The 14,714-nt window shown below is 40.7% G+C and overlaps 1 protein-coding gene across 1 annotated transcript in view; it reads right to left on the bottom strand.

The window, feature by feature from the left end:
- Positions 1–654: 654 nt before the first annotated feature.
- The window catches only part of LOC139406453 (metabotropic glutamate receptor 8-like), a 179,875-nt gene continuing 165,815 nt past the window's right edge, over positions 655–14,714 (bottom strand). Inside the window, exons 9-10 of the mRNA XM_071149057.1 lie at positions 2,078–2,324; positions 655–1,187 (exon numbers count right to left, since the gene is read on the bottom strand). Of these exons, the coding sequence (XP_071005158.1) occupies positions 1,138–1,187; positions 2,078–2,324 (297 nt within the window). The 3' untranslated portion in view covers positions 655–1,137. The remainder of the gene's footprint in view (positions 1,188–2,077; positions 2,325–14,714) is intronic.

Genomic DNA, 14,714 nt, shown 5'->3' with positions numbered 1-14,714 from the left:
GCAATGAACCAAATTGCATTTTATCGATGGCAATTTGAATGCACAGAGATAACGTGGCGAGATGCTGAGGCCCATTGTCGTGCCATCACCTCATGTTTCAGCATGATAATGCACTGTTCCATGTCGCAAGGATCTGTACACAACTCCTGGAAGCTGAAAATGTCCCAGTTCTTCCATGGCCTGCATACTCACCAGACATATCACCCATTGAGCATGTTTAGGATGCTCTGGGTCGACAACAGCGTGTTCCAGTTCCCAACATTATCCTGCAACTTCGCACATTGAAGAGGAGTGGGACATCCCACAGGTCACAATCAACAGCTCTATGCAAAGGAGATGTGTGGCGCTGTATGAGGCAAATGGTGGATACACCAGATACTGACTGGGTTTCTGATCCACGCCCCTACCTTTTTTTAAAGGTCTCTGTAACCAACAGATGCATATCTGTATTTCCAGTTATGTGAAATCCATAGATTAGCGTTTAAATGGACTGATTTCCTTATATGAACTAAAATCTTTGAAATTGTTGCATGTTGCATTTATAGTATTGTTCAGTATTTTTTTTACCTCATATACACATCCAACAATGCTAAACATTTCCAAAACATTCCTTTATTATAAATAAAGTATTTGTATAAAAATGTGCATGCTTAAACCATGTCATTAACAGATTTTACAACTCAAGGCTACGATTTAGTTAGCCGATACAGACAGACTCATCTTGTAATGCAGGTCAGACAACATGAGACAAGAATTTGAAATCTTCACAACCACAAAATACGTACAATTAGAATAACAACTAACAAGGTTGATCCCAACAATGTATTTTTAAATGATCTTTTAAATTAGGTTTCGTTTTCCTCTTCTGTTCACCATCCTCTTTTGTTAAGTCTCTTGGATGGTTTGTTTACTGACCATATATATTTTTTGGTCTGCTTCTAACAGGCCCATTAGCTCTGTCTGTGAACATGAAAGAGCAGACATATTTATTTTGGCTGCCACCCTCTCAGACATCATTTTGACTCTGATCAATATCAATGTCTCATGCTTGTTTGAAGGCCCTGTCATGTGTGAATCTGACACATCCAAGTCTGCACGTGGAATTCCTCAGTAATCCTCTATTCAGAGCTTCTCTCTTCAAATGGCATGGTTGGTGTAGCTGACATACGTTGTTTTGGATGATGGCACTGGAAAGACAAAGAATGGAGATGTTAGTTTCCTAAAGTGTTGTGATTCCCTCTGTACTAATTGTATCGCTTGCATTCCTTCCCTCAATGCATTACCACATAACCGAACAGTCTTGATGGGAATGTTGAGGCTACCATGGCTTCCTACCGGCGACCTAAACTAATAAAGTTGGCTATGTGAGATTATTAATCACTCACAATGAAGTTGAATTTTCCAGATGTATTCATGTATTAATTGGAGAAATTGTCCATAAATAGGAAAAAAGCAACACATTTTAGAGATCAAACTGTGCAGTCAGCACAAACGTGACAAGTAAATAACCGGATGCTTGCTTAACCGGATGCTTGACCGGATGCTTGACCGGATGCTTGACCGGATGCTTGCTTGCCTGTATGAAACTTCTGCAGACGGGCTCAGAAAGGCCTTTGAAGTCTAAATCCGAGCGATGAACAGTTTTGCACAATCAGTTCTCAGGTGTCTTTTTAACTATCATAGATGAGATAATACAAAACATTTTCTACAAGCTGATTTCAACAACGATATCTCAGATACTGCTATAGCTGAGGAACTGCGCTTTATTTTACTGTATGTAGAAATTCCAAAGCCTGTTGCCAAGCCTGTGTTTGAAACTAACATAGGCTACACAAAAATACAATTATTGGTAAAAAAAAATGGGGGTGGTTGTATAATAGTGGTTCCCAAACTGTGGGGTGACACCAACAAGAGGGGTGTGAACTGTTTGTGTCATGAAAAGTGCTTGTTTCCATAGAAAGAGACAGGAGAGGCGCGGGATGTTCACCAATAATGGAAGGCAGGCCTGAGTGACAAAGTTCGGGAACTCCTGGTATAATATGTTAAGAAGGGGATCAGATCACATGTTTATACTCACTGCTGGTGTCCATGCCCTCGCAGAGTTCGGTCTTCACCTCTCCGTTGGGTCGCTCGGAGGTTAGCTGGGACAGCTTGCTGGTCATGGTGGCGACAGTGACAATGGCCTTGAAGCTGCGCTTGCGCTTGGGGACGTTCTGCTCTGGGTGGAAGATGATGATGTAGACCTTGGGCATGTAGAGCAGTCCCAGGGAGACGGAGGCGCTCAGGCTGAGGGAGACGGTTAGCGTGGCTGTCTGGATGTACATCTAGAGAGAGAGAGAGAGAGAGAGAGAAAGAGATATGAGTCAGGTGCTTCAAAGAGAGTCCTTGGAGGGGAACCTTTGTGGTCCCTGACACAGGGATCTTGTATCAATCCAATCATATTGCATCACATTTTAGATTTGATTTGGCATGGCACAAAGTGCATGCACTTTACCCCTACATACATGTACAAATTACCTCAACTAACCTGTACCCCTGCACATTGACTCGGTACCGGTACCCCCTGTATAAAGCCTCATTATGAATACTGTTCATTGACTACAGCTCAGTGTTCAACACCATAGTTCCCACAAAGCTAATCACTAAGGACCCTGGGACTAAACACCTCCCTCTGAAAATGGATCCTGGACTTCCTGACGGGCTGCCCCCAGGTGGTAAGGGTAGGCAACAACACATCTTCCACGCTGATCCTCAACACGGGGGCCCTTCAGGGGTGCGTGCTTAGTCCCCTCCTGAACTCCCTGTTCACCCACGACTCCGTGGCCAAGCATGACTCCAACACCATTATTACATTTGCTGACGCCACAAAGGTGGTAGGCCTGATCACCGACAACGATGAGACAGCCTATAGGGAGGACGTCAGAGACCTGGCAGTGTGGTGCCAGAACAACAACCTCTCCCTCAACGTGAGAAAAACAAAGGAGATGATTGTGGACTACAGGAAAAGGAGGGCCGAACACGTCCCCATTCACATCGACGAGGCTGTAGTGGAGCGGGTCAAGAGTTTCAAGCTCCTTGGTGTCCACATCACCAACAAACGATCATGGTCCAAACACACCAAGAAAGCCGTGAAGAAGGCACGACAACACATTTTCCTCCTTAGGAGACTGAAATGATTCAGAGCGCCAAGTCTAGGTCCAAAAGGCTCCTTAACATCTTCTACCCCCAAGCTATAAGACTACTGAACAATTTATCAAATGGCCACCCAGACTATTTGTATTGACCCCCTCCCTTTGTCTTTATACTGCTGATACTCGCTGTTTATTATCTATGCATAGTCACTTTACCCCACCCTACATGTACAAATTACCTCGACTGACTTGCACCCCCACACATTGACTCGTACCGGTACCCCCTGTATATAGCCTCATTATTGTTATTTTACTATGATACTTTTTTACCATAGTTTATTTAGAAAGTATTTTCTTAATTCTATTTTCTTAACTGCATTATTAGTTAAGGGCTTGTAAGTAAGCATTTCACGATAAGATCCCACACCCGTTGTATTCGGCGCATGTGATGAAATTTGATGTGATCTTATTTGTATTTGGCAGGTGCTCTTTCCTCAGAAGTCTTATTGTCAGTTTAATAGTGAGGTCTACTGGGATCAAACTCAAACCAACCGTATACAACCAAGTTGCTGTTCACTTGTTATGCACAGTGTGTTCACATGGAACGTTCAACTCACGGTACACTATTACACAATTCAGGTTTCTTATAACCACTTAAAACAAGCTCATCTAACCACCGACAGCCCAGGTGAAGTACCCCGACCTCATGCACACACATCCAGTCTTCTCCCACCTGCTAAGCGGAACCAGGCATTACAAACTCATGTTTCCTTGACTTCTTTCCAATGTCACAGTACCACAGTGCCTGTCAAGAACCGCTGACGTGAACATGCCTGCACCAAACAATCCTGCTTAGAGACCACCTGAGTAGTCATAGCAACAGGCTTTAGAAACGTCAACACAACTAATGGCCCCCTCATTGAGCGGTAAACCGACAGGGAGAATTCTCAGAGGGCGTTAGCTCAGTCATATCTGTACAGTTAGAGTGTGGTAGAGAATGAAAAGGAACTGGCAGATGGCACAGCTCCCTTGAGTCTTAACATCTCTACATAGGAAGTCATTCCATCACACATCAAGCTATTATTAGGAAATGTCTGGTAGACATCTAAGCATAAAGCCATTTAGAGGGCCTTTAGACAAACATCTAGGAATTTTTTATATAGTGACAAAAAAGTTTATATTACTCAATGTTGGCCGTAGATTTCAAGGTTAACCATACTGGAGCACAAACATGAAGCCATTTCTTAACCACTTATAAAGGTGATAATATTACCTGTAGCCAGCTGCCAGTACTCAATTGGGTGCCGGTACTGTTTCAATTTAAGGTGCAACACTTTTGATACAATACTTTTGAGCTAATATTCTATAAAGAGGAGCAGGAACTCAAGCAGTAGAAACGTTGAGGTGCCGGTACTCAGCTCCGGTGAGTGCCTGCCCAAGTTAAGCACCATCTGTGGCTCAAACCCCTTATCATTCCTTAGGGTTATCTTAACTGAATCTTTTGGCTACAGAGTGTTTTCCAGTGAGTCACCAGTCGGGGCTGGTGGCAAGTCCTAGTTTGAACCAGTTCAACAGCCTCTTTAGATCTATAATAAGACTAATGGGGTGGGCTTCAAAAGGCAAGAGCTGAGGAACGATCACCCTCGCTTTTAGGTCAGCTAGGAAACTGGGGCATGAAGCTCAGTGACATTTACCACCAGAGACTGGCGATGTGGCCATGGCAGAGAGAGAGCCTGGCAATGTGGCAATGGCAGAGAGAGAGCGTTGCGAAGTGGCCATGGCAGAGAGAGAAGAGAATGACTACTACACACATCACAAGCACATCATGGTCATAAGCACACTGTTTGGAATGGTAGTGGGAGGAAATGGGGAGGAGTCTAACTGAAGGTTAGATATGGGTATACTGAACATAGGTACGAGGATGAGATTTATTTTTTGTCATAATGTCATTAAACATTAATCAGTCTTCTGCTATATAAAACAACAACATTATGATGTTGTATCACAGTCTATCATACACTCAAAAAAATGATGGGCTAAAAACTACCCAATTTGGGTTATTTGGTAACCCAGTGCTGGTTAAATAGTGGACAGAACACACACTGGGTTATTTTTCAGATGGCATGGCTTATTACGGGTGTGGCTTTCATATAGTTATTTTGGCCATTCATGGAAGCAATTATTTGTGTGTGTTGGCCTTTATAGATTGGTTATTTGTGTGTGTTGGCCTTTATAGATTGGTTATATGTGTGTGTTGGCCTTTATAGATTGGTTATTTGTGTGTGTTGGCCTTTATAGATTGGTTATATGTGTGTGTTGGCCTTTATAGATTGGTTATATGTGTGTGTTGGCCTTTATAGATTGGTTATATGTGTGTGTTGGCCTTTATAGATTGGTTATATGTGTGTGTTGGCCTTTATAGATTGGTTATATGTGTGTGTTGGCCTTTATAGATTGGTTATATGTGTGTGTTGGCCTTTATAGATGGGTTATTTGTGTGTGTTGGGGTTTATTGATTGGTTATTTGTGTGTGTCGGCCTTTATAGATTGGTTATTTGTGTGTGTTGGCCTTTATAGATTGGTTATTTGTGTGTGTTGGGGTTTATTGATTGGTTATTTGTGTGTGTCGGCCTTTATAGATTGGTTATTTGTGTGTGTTGGCCTTTATAGATTGGTTATATGTGTGTGTTGGCCTTTATAGATTGGTTATTTGTGTGTGTCGGCCTTTATAGATTGGTTATTTGTGTGTGTTGGCCTTTATAGATGGGTTATTTGTGTGTGTTGGGGTTTATAGATTGGTTATTTGTGTGTGTTGGCCTTTATAGATTGGTTATATGTGTGTGTTGGCCTTTATAGATGGGTTATTTGTGTGTGTCGGCCTTTATAGATTGGTTATTTGTGTGTGTCGGCCTTTATAGATTGGTTATATGTGTGTGTTGGCCTTTATAGATTGGTTATATGTGTGTGTTGGCCTTTATAGATTGGTTATATGTGTGTGTCGGCCTTTATAGATTGGTTATTTGTGTGTGTCGGCCTTTATAGATTGGTTATTTGTGTGTGTTGGCCTTTATAGATTGGTTATTTGTGTGTGTTGGCCTTTATAGATGGGTTATATGTGTGTGTTGGCCTTTATAGATGGGTTATTTGTGTGTGTTGGGGTTTATAGATTGGTTATTTGTGTGTGTTGGCCTTTATAGATTGGTTATATGTGTGTGTTGGCCTTTATAGATTGGTTATATGTGTGTGTTGGCCTTTATAGATTGGTTATATGTGTGTGTTGGCCTTTATAGATTGGTTATATGTGTGTGTTGGCCTTTATAGATTGGTTATTTGTGTGTGTTGGGGTTTATTGATTGGTTATTTGTGTGTGTCGGCCTTTATAGATTGGTTATTTGTGTGTGTTGGCCTTTATAGATTGGTTATATTGTGTGTGTTGGCCTTTATAGATGGGTTATTTGTGTGTGTCGGCCTTTATAGATTGGTTATTTGTGTGTGTTGGCCTTTATAGATTGGTTATTTGTGTGTGTCGGCCTTTATAGATTGGTTATTTGTGTGTGTCGGCCTTTATAGATTGGTTATTTGTGTGTGTTGGCCTTTATAGATTGGTTATATTGTGTGTGTTGGCCTTTATAGATTGGTTATTTGTGTGTGTCGGCCTTTATAGATTGGTTATTTGTGTGTGTCGGCCTTTATAGATTGGTTATTTGTGTGTGTTGGCCTTTATAGATTGGTTATATTGTGTGTGTTGGCCTTTATAGATTGGTTATATTGTGTGTGTTGGCCTTTATAGATTGGTTATATGTGTGTGTTGGCCTTTATAGATTGGTTATTTGTGTGTGTTGGGGTTTATTGATTGGTTATTTGTGTGTGTCGGCCTTTATAGATTGGTTATTTGTGTGTGTTGGCCTTTATTGATTGGTTATTTGTGTGTGTCGGCCTTTATAGATTGGTTATTTGTGTGTGTCGGCCTTTATAGATTGGTTATTTGTGTGTGTTGGCCTTTATAGATTGGTTATATTGTGTGTGTTGGCCTTTATAGATTGGTTATATTGTGTGTGTTGGCCTTTATAGATTGGTTATTTGTGTGTGTTGGGGTTTATAGATTGGTTATTTGTGTGTGTTGGCCTTTATAGATTGGTTATATGTGTGTGTTGGCCTTTATAGATTGGTTATATGTGTGTGTTGGCCTTTATAGATGGGTTATTTGTGTGTGTTGGGGTTTAGCTGAAATTATTATTTACAGAGTCAAGTACAGTATTTGTCCAAACCTAAATTGTTCCTTGACTAGCGCCATTCATTCTCACTGTAGATAGTTTGAATGTTGTAACCTTTATTATCCTTTGGCGAATTGGGAGAGAGTGAGGTGATCTAAGAGCCATCTAAGAGCAGCATATTTTTGTGCGGCGGTGTTGCCTGCCAGTAGTAATCGTCTTGGATTGAGATTCAAGGAGCCATCATTAAGTAACATACCTGATGCAACACATTGAATATTTACATTCATGCACTTCAAAATTAACTTTTTAACTTTTTCCCAGAAGCATTTAACTGCAGGGCACTCCCACATCATATGAAGGAATGTGCCTACCTGATTTAGGGGACACAGTGAACAGTTGGGACCAATTTCATCGTAAAACTTTTCTTTGGTGTTAAATAAAGTCTGTAAACATATTCTGCTCCAGTTAAAGGGTTGTTCAGACCTGTGGACCATACTTTTTTAATGGATAACTCAGAATAAGCTTTTCAAAAGTTTATATATTATAGAGATCAGGCCTTTCGGGAGCCCAGGTAATTTAATGTGTATGAGTCTTGGAATCTTGGAATGTTCTCAAACCATTACTGTCCATAATATCGGCAACTGTATGGATTCCACATTTGTGCCATTGGGAGGGATGCAAAAGGCTGCCCTCCAGATCTCAAGGCATTGCTAGCGCCTGGAAATATGTTTCAAAGTTTGGTTCGGATAGTCCTTCAAATCAAATCAAATTTGTCACATGCGCCGAATACAACAAGTGTAGACTTTACCGTGAAGTGCTTACTTACAAGCCCTTAACCAACAGTGCAGTTCAAGAAGAGTTAAGAAAATATTTACCAAATAAAGTAAAGTAAATAAAAAGTAACATAACAACATAACAATAACGAGGCTATACACAGGAGGTACCGGTACTGAGTCAGTGTGCGGGGGTACAGGTTAGATGTAATTTGTACATGTAGGAAGGGGTGAAGTGACTATGCATAGATTATAAACAGTGAGTAGCAGCAGTCTACAAAACAAAACAAATGGAGGGGGGGGGGGGGGGGGGGTCAATGTAATAGTCAAGTTGATTAATTGTTCAGCAACTGGGATATTAGTGAATCTACTGAGGTCAGATTGAATTGATTTGAGTGTTCTGTTAACATTTCTGGCAATGGTATAATTTAAGGAAGGAAATATATCTATTCGCAAATATTTAAAATGGGAAACTATTAGGATGGAGCCCTCCATCGTGGTCTTGAGAGGCATTAGGTAGGACATATTTGGCTCCAGTCAAAATGTTTTGAATCATTATGAATTCATTCAATTCCGTTTCAAATTGTTCACAGAAAGTATGTATTTTTTGTAAGGAAATATTAAAGCGCCATCTTGTGGCTCTTTAAGGAGATGATGATCTAGAGTATGTAGCTGGCAGTAATAAGCATGATGATCAGATAGGTTCATATGCTGAATTTCTATTTTCTTGATTAAATAAAATAAAGGAGGAGATAAGAGTACGAAATCGATTTTGGAGAATGTTTTGTGCTGGTTTGAATAGAAAGTGTACTCTTTTGCTTTAGGGCTATGAGCTCACCAGGCATCAATGAGGTTGTAATCAGAGAGTATATGTTGGAGAACCTTGGTTGCCTGTAGATTGTAGTTGGTCTTATTAGATTTGTCCCCAGAATGGCATTCATGTCTGTCCCAATAACCAGTTGGAATTCAGTTAATTCTAACAATATGCTGTTCAGAGCATCTACAAACTTAAAATCATATGAATTTGGAGCAGGCACATTAATAAAGGCCATTTTCTTTGCATTATGGATACATTTAAGGAAAGTGATTCTGCCTTCTTGGTCTTCGCCTTTACCAAGGACTGTGATTTTGAGTTTCTTATGTATCATTATGATTACACCCTTAGTTTCGTTTGGGGCTGATGAAAAAAGCAGATAGTCTGTTGATATAGTTCTCTGTTTTATGTGCTTCCTTTTGGAGCAGGTGTGTTTTCTTAGAGCATATCTGACCTTTTCTATAGAAAGCTTGACCGACTTTCAGTATTCTGCCATGCAGGTCTGTGATGTGATATGTGTCAGCGATCACAAATATATCGGCTGTTTTGCTCTTTTCACTCCTATCAACTTATTTTTCTAAAGTCTCTGAAAGTGGCGATTAGCTTCGGTCCACTGCATATCCCGTTCTCATACGCCTTGAATTTGTCGAAAGAAAGGCGATATGAAACAACTTGGCTATTGCCTCCATCCATAGCTATCATTTAAGCTCCAGTTTTATATTCCCTGAAAAGAGTGGTTGCCTTTGGTCACATGACAGAGAACATATTTCACTGAGAAGAGCTCTTTCTCACAGGTTCCAAGACAAAATACAAGGCATACTAATACCAAACATGACAGCTTTTGATTAACTAATCATATTTTGGCATTGCTATACTTTATAGGGCTTTGAAGAGTTTCCCAGCATAATGTAAATTCATACCAAAGACTCGATGTCTATCTGCCTGGCGCTCAAATGGATTGGGGTTAAGTCCTTGTGACAGACTAGCGTCCTGTCCAGGTGGTGTACTTGTACCTCAAGCTCCCTCACACTACAGATTCAATAACAGAGGACTATCCTATACTGAATCATACAGTGCATACAGTGCATACAGTGCATGGAAGTCTAGTAGGCTACTGCATGAAACTATGAAAGCCGAAGATGAGTAGGCTAATGGATTTATGGGCAGTGGATAACCTAATTAGTCCATGTCTGCCATGAACCTAAACAGGCGTTTAGAAATGTCATCTCTGCACACTGGTGACATTTATAACAACTTACTTATGATAGGAACCCAAGTCATGATGTTATGTACATTCGGATGAGGAAACAAAGTAACTGAGAATAACCGTCTGAAGGATCATGCTTATGAAATGGTTAATGGACATATATTAGGCTTAGTCATACACACGATAAATGCAATGCACCCCTTACAACATGTGAATATTGACATTGAAGCGACAGCATAAGCCCAAAAGATCAATGTTTTCTGTAGCCTCTTCACTCCGGGAGACCTGTACATTGGATTGGTCTCCCGTCGCTGAAGGCGACACCCCGTATCCCGTAAAAACATATTTACTAGTCCTCTAGCTGACCTATTTCACAGAAACTTTTCCCGTCACCGAGGGCAAATCTATAATCCAGAATGCTTTACCAGTCATTTCAGGCTATTTTAATCTGAGGGATAAAACCATAAAAACATTAGTGGGTGCAACCATGACAACTAGTAGAATGTGGGCCATCTCAGCCATGGAATGTGCACTCGCCCAACACAAGGGTATTTATTACCTTTGTGATGAGAGTTGAAGTGACAAGCATCTGTTTCTAAAATGACAAGAGCTCTGGCATTTATCCAGCTTGATCTGATCAATGGGAAAGACTGTTAATCAGTGGAGTGTGCTATATATGGTCGTGTGCTATATAAGCATTATTTTATATTTTTTTCCAGGGACACCAATCATACCGGTGTTCTCTATAGACATTTAACCATGTGTGTCAGTAAATCACAATAGGGATTGGATTTATCTGTTGTGACTGCTGGAGAACAATAGGGTGTCACTTTTTATTGAACCTTTATTTAACTAGGCAAGTGAGTGAAGAACAAATTCTTATTTACAATGACTGCCTACCCCGGCCAAACCCAGGCGACATTGGGCCAATTGTGTGCCGCCCTATGGGTCTCCCATTCACAGCCAGATGTGATTCAGTCTGGATTTCAACCAGGGTCTGTAGTGACACCTCTTACATTGAGATGTAGTGCCTTAGACCACTGCTCCACTCGGGAACCCTAGACAGTGCAACTCTTGGGACAGTGCAACTTAAGCGGCATTGATTGTCTGAAATATGAATAGGCTATTATGCTTTGTTTCCCCTTTTTCCAATTCCACAAATATAGAGATTGATATGTGGTGTTTAGCAGTCCTCTAAGAAAGTGATTTCTGTAGAGGTGATTTTTCAATGGCCAGTGAGGCTCGTTCATTCTCTAAAGATTAATAGGGTGGTATTCTACACTGTTTAAGACCTGGAGAGCTTTTCTGTCTTAAGGCAAAATCATCAACCATCAATCTATTAATAGGTGGTGAGTTTTATACATCATGTTCAGTGCTACAGTGAGGACGTGCAAGATGCTAGTAATTAAACAAAGTTTCAGGAGGGGTGATATTTCATTCATAAGGAAACTTGGAATTGAATTGAGAATTATTCTTGACACAGCAGAATTCCAGTCATTCACTGATTTTGTCACATCTGCTCCTGCTACGCCCTCTGGTGTTCATCCGGTGTCTTCTTGACCTGCAGTTACTCCCCATGTACACTCTCTCTCTCTCCCTCTCTCTCTCTTTGTGATTGTGTGGTTGGAGACAGGTGTGCTGGAGTTAGAGCACATCCCTACCAGCTGCAACTTGTTCCATAATCAAGACCTCTACAAATACCACTTCCACCCTGCCGGATTGTAATCTCTGCTCAGTCAGTTCATGATTCTAGACATTTATTACTGCTCAAGATCCTGTTACCCTGCTGTGCCTGTTTCCTTGCCTGACACCGTTTATCGTCTCATTGCAGTTATTGCTCTGTCTCTGGCATCTGTCTCCTGTTCCACATCTCACCACCCAACTACCTTGCTCTGGATTTTACTCACCGCTACTACCTTGGATTCCCCTCAGGACCTATTTACCCTGTTCTACTCAGCCAACTCCAACCTCAGTCTCCACATCTGGTTTTTCTGCAACTCATCCGAGCTTCCCTGGATCTGCACTCCACATCTCTCTGTGCAACAATACATATTTTGTTTCATTCATCACTGTTTCCTCATCTGAGTCTGCTCTTGGGTTCCCCTGTGTTGTTCCGCTTAACAGATTTTATGATCCTATAGGTTTATGCACTGTATCATTCATTCTATTAGCATATGTTTACACTAGGTACTGTAGAAGTGGGATTGGTATATCTATCCCTAAAGAAGGGGTGACAGAAAAGTCAATACCTTTAGCCACGGCTGTGTTTCTTTCTTCAGGGCTAAGCAGACACAACATATTACATATCAAATAATACAAAAAATAATCATAAAAGATCAGCCTCTGTAACCAACCCAGCCTCTGTAAATAACCCAGCCTCTGTAAATAACCCAGCCTCTGTAAATAACCCAGCCGCTGTAAACAACCCAGCCTCTGTAAACAACCCAGCCGCTGTAAATAACCCAGCCTCCTTAAACAACCCAGCCGCTGTAAACAACCCAGCCGCTGTAAACAACCCAGCCGCCGTAAACAACCCAGGCTCTGTAAACAACCCAGCCTCTGTAAACAACCCAGCCTCCTTTAACAACCCAGCCGCTGTAAACAACCCAGCCGCCGTAAACAACCCAGGCTCTGTAAACAACCCAGCCTCTGTAAATAACTCAGCCTCTGTGAACAACCCAGTCTCTGTAAACAACCCAGCCGCTGTAAACAACCCAGCCTCTGTAAATAACCCAGCCTCTGTAAACAACCCAAATTCTGTAAACAACCCAGCCTCTGTAAGTAACCCAGTCTCTGTAAATAACTCAGCCTCTGTAAACAACCCAGCCTCTGTAAACAACCCAGCCTCTGTAAACAACCCAGCCGCTGTAAACAACCCAGGCTCTGTAAATAACAGGGTAGACACAATTCCCTGTAGCTTGTATATTTTGTTTACTTATATATTACTAGCTCAATTTCATAGAATACATGAATATGTTACTTGTGTTATAAGGTTCTTTGATAGAATACATGAATATGTTACTTGTGTTATAAGGTTCTTTGATAGACTACATATGTTACTTGTGGAATAAGGTTCTTTGCAAATCTTTGCGAGTCTGTGATTCACAACACTATTAGTTCAACCATTCTGTATTATACTAACAGAACGTTTTACAGAACCCAAATCATGTTTCAACCATTCTGTATTATACTAGCAGAACGTTTTACAGAGCCCAAATCATGTTTCAACCATTCTGTATTATACTAACAGAACGTTTTACAGAGCCCAAATCATGTTTCAACCATTAAAGGTTTAGAAGATGAGCTGTCCTTGAACTAATACTTTATTAGATAGAGTATGCAATCTTTATTATCTTATTAAAGATGAATATGGCTCTCACCTGCATTGCCAGCAACTCCCCTCTTCTTACCACTTTGCCCAGAAAGCCACACTGAGAAACTGATGACCAAGAGTCACCTGCAATTCCACAATTTCAGGCAGTGCTCAAAACCTTGTCACTAACAGTGTCATGTCCAATTACTTGAATTGGTTGTGTGACATGATGGTCAATAGGGTCCATATCTCATCAATATCTCAATACTCTTAAACTCATGTGGGATTTTTGGAAGACAACAGAATGCCACAGGCACCATAGGCACTTTGGTCTACTACTGTACCTCACTCCCTACAGTCTGCAACATGCTCAACTAATAAAGATACAAAATAATGAGGTAGAATCACCATCTAGGAAAACAGTTATGGGTACACTTAAGAGACTTCAAAAATAATAACTTGTTTTTATTATTTATTTGGTCCCCAGTAAGTTGCTCCCATGGGGTAGTCTATAATAAGCTTAACATTGAATAGTAATGATTCTAAACCATTTGTTTTCTTACATGAAATTGGAACAGCATTACATTAATTTATTAGGACTGTGTATGGCCTGGCTAGTTAAGACCTTCTATAATGCAACTATAGTTTGCAATATTTGTGACCTAAGTAAGCCAATATTCAGCTTTGAAAGGCCTGGCTACATCTGCTGCTACTCAAAGCCTGGGTGAAATGTTCCAAGTGTTCCACTGTTTTAATGTGGATCCATAAAGAGGTCTACACTGAATGCATTGGAGGCTATATAAAAACAACCAAATATGCTACATTACTGTCATGGTTTCTGTGTTGATCATTAGTAACGCCTTAATTGTTGCAGACCAACCATTGTTTCAAGACATCCAAAAAACTGTAACAATGTGACAGAACTTCACAAGAAACTCACAACAGTTTCCTGAACTCACAAGAAAACTGTGCTAATGAGATCTGGCCCAAAAAATTGTGGGGAAGAAAACAAAGTCTTTCTTCACTCAGCTCCTCAATTTAAAAGACTGACGCAGCTTTCAGTAGAAAACTTCAATGGAAAAATCCCTCTTTGAAATCATCCATCTAGCAACCTATATCCAGCAACCTATCTACGATAGCCTTTGAAATCATCCATCTAGCAGCCTATCTATGGTAGCCTTTGAAATCATCCATCTAGCAGCCTATCTACAGTAACCTTTGAAATCATATGAAATTGTCCAGTTTACTGTAGAATTTGAACC

The sequence above is a fragment of the Oncorhynchus clarkii genome, chromosome 4 (genome assembly GCF_045791955.1).
Source record: "Oncorhynchus clarkii lewisi isolate Uvic-CL-2024 chromosome 4, UVic_Ocla_1.0, whole genome shotgun sequence".
NCBI lineage: Eukaryota > Metazoa > Chordata > Actinopteri > Salmoniformes > Salmonidae > Oncorhynchus > Oncorhynchus clarkii.
The sequence above is the reverse complement of the archived record's forward strand: the minus strand, read 5'-3'. Positions and strand labels throughout refer to the sequence as shown.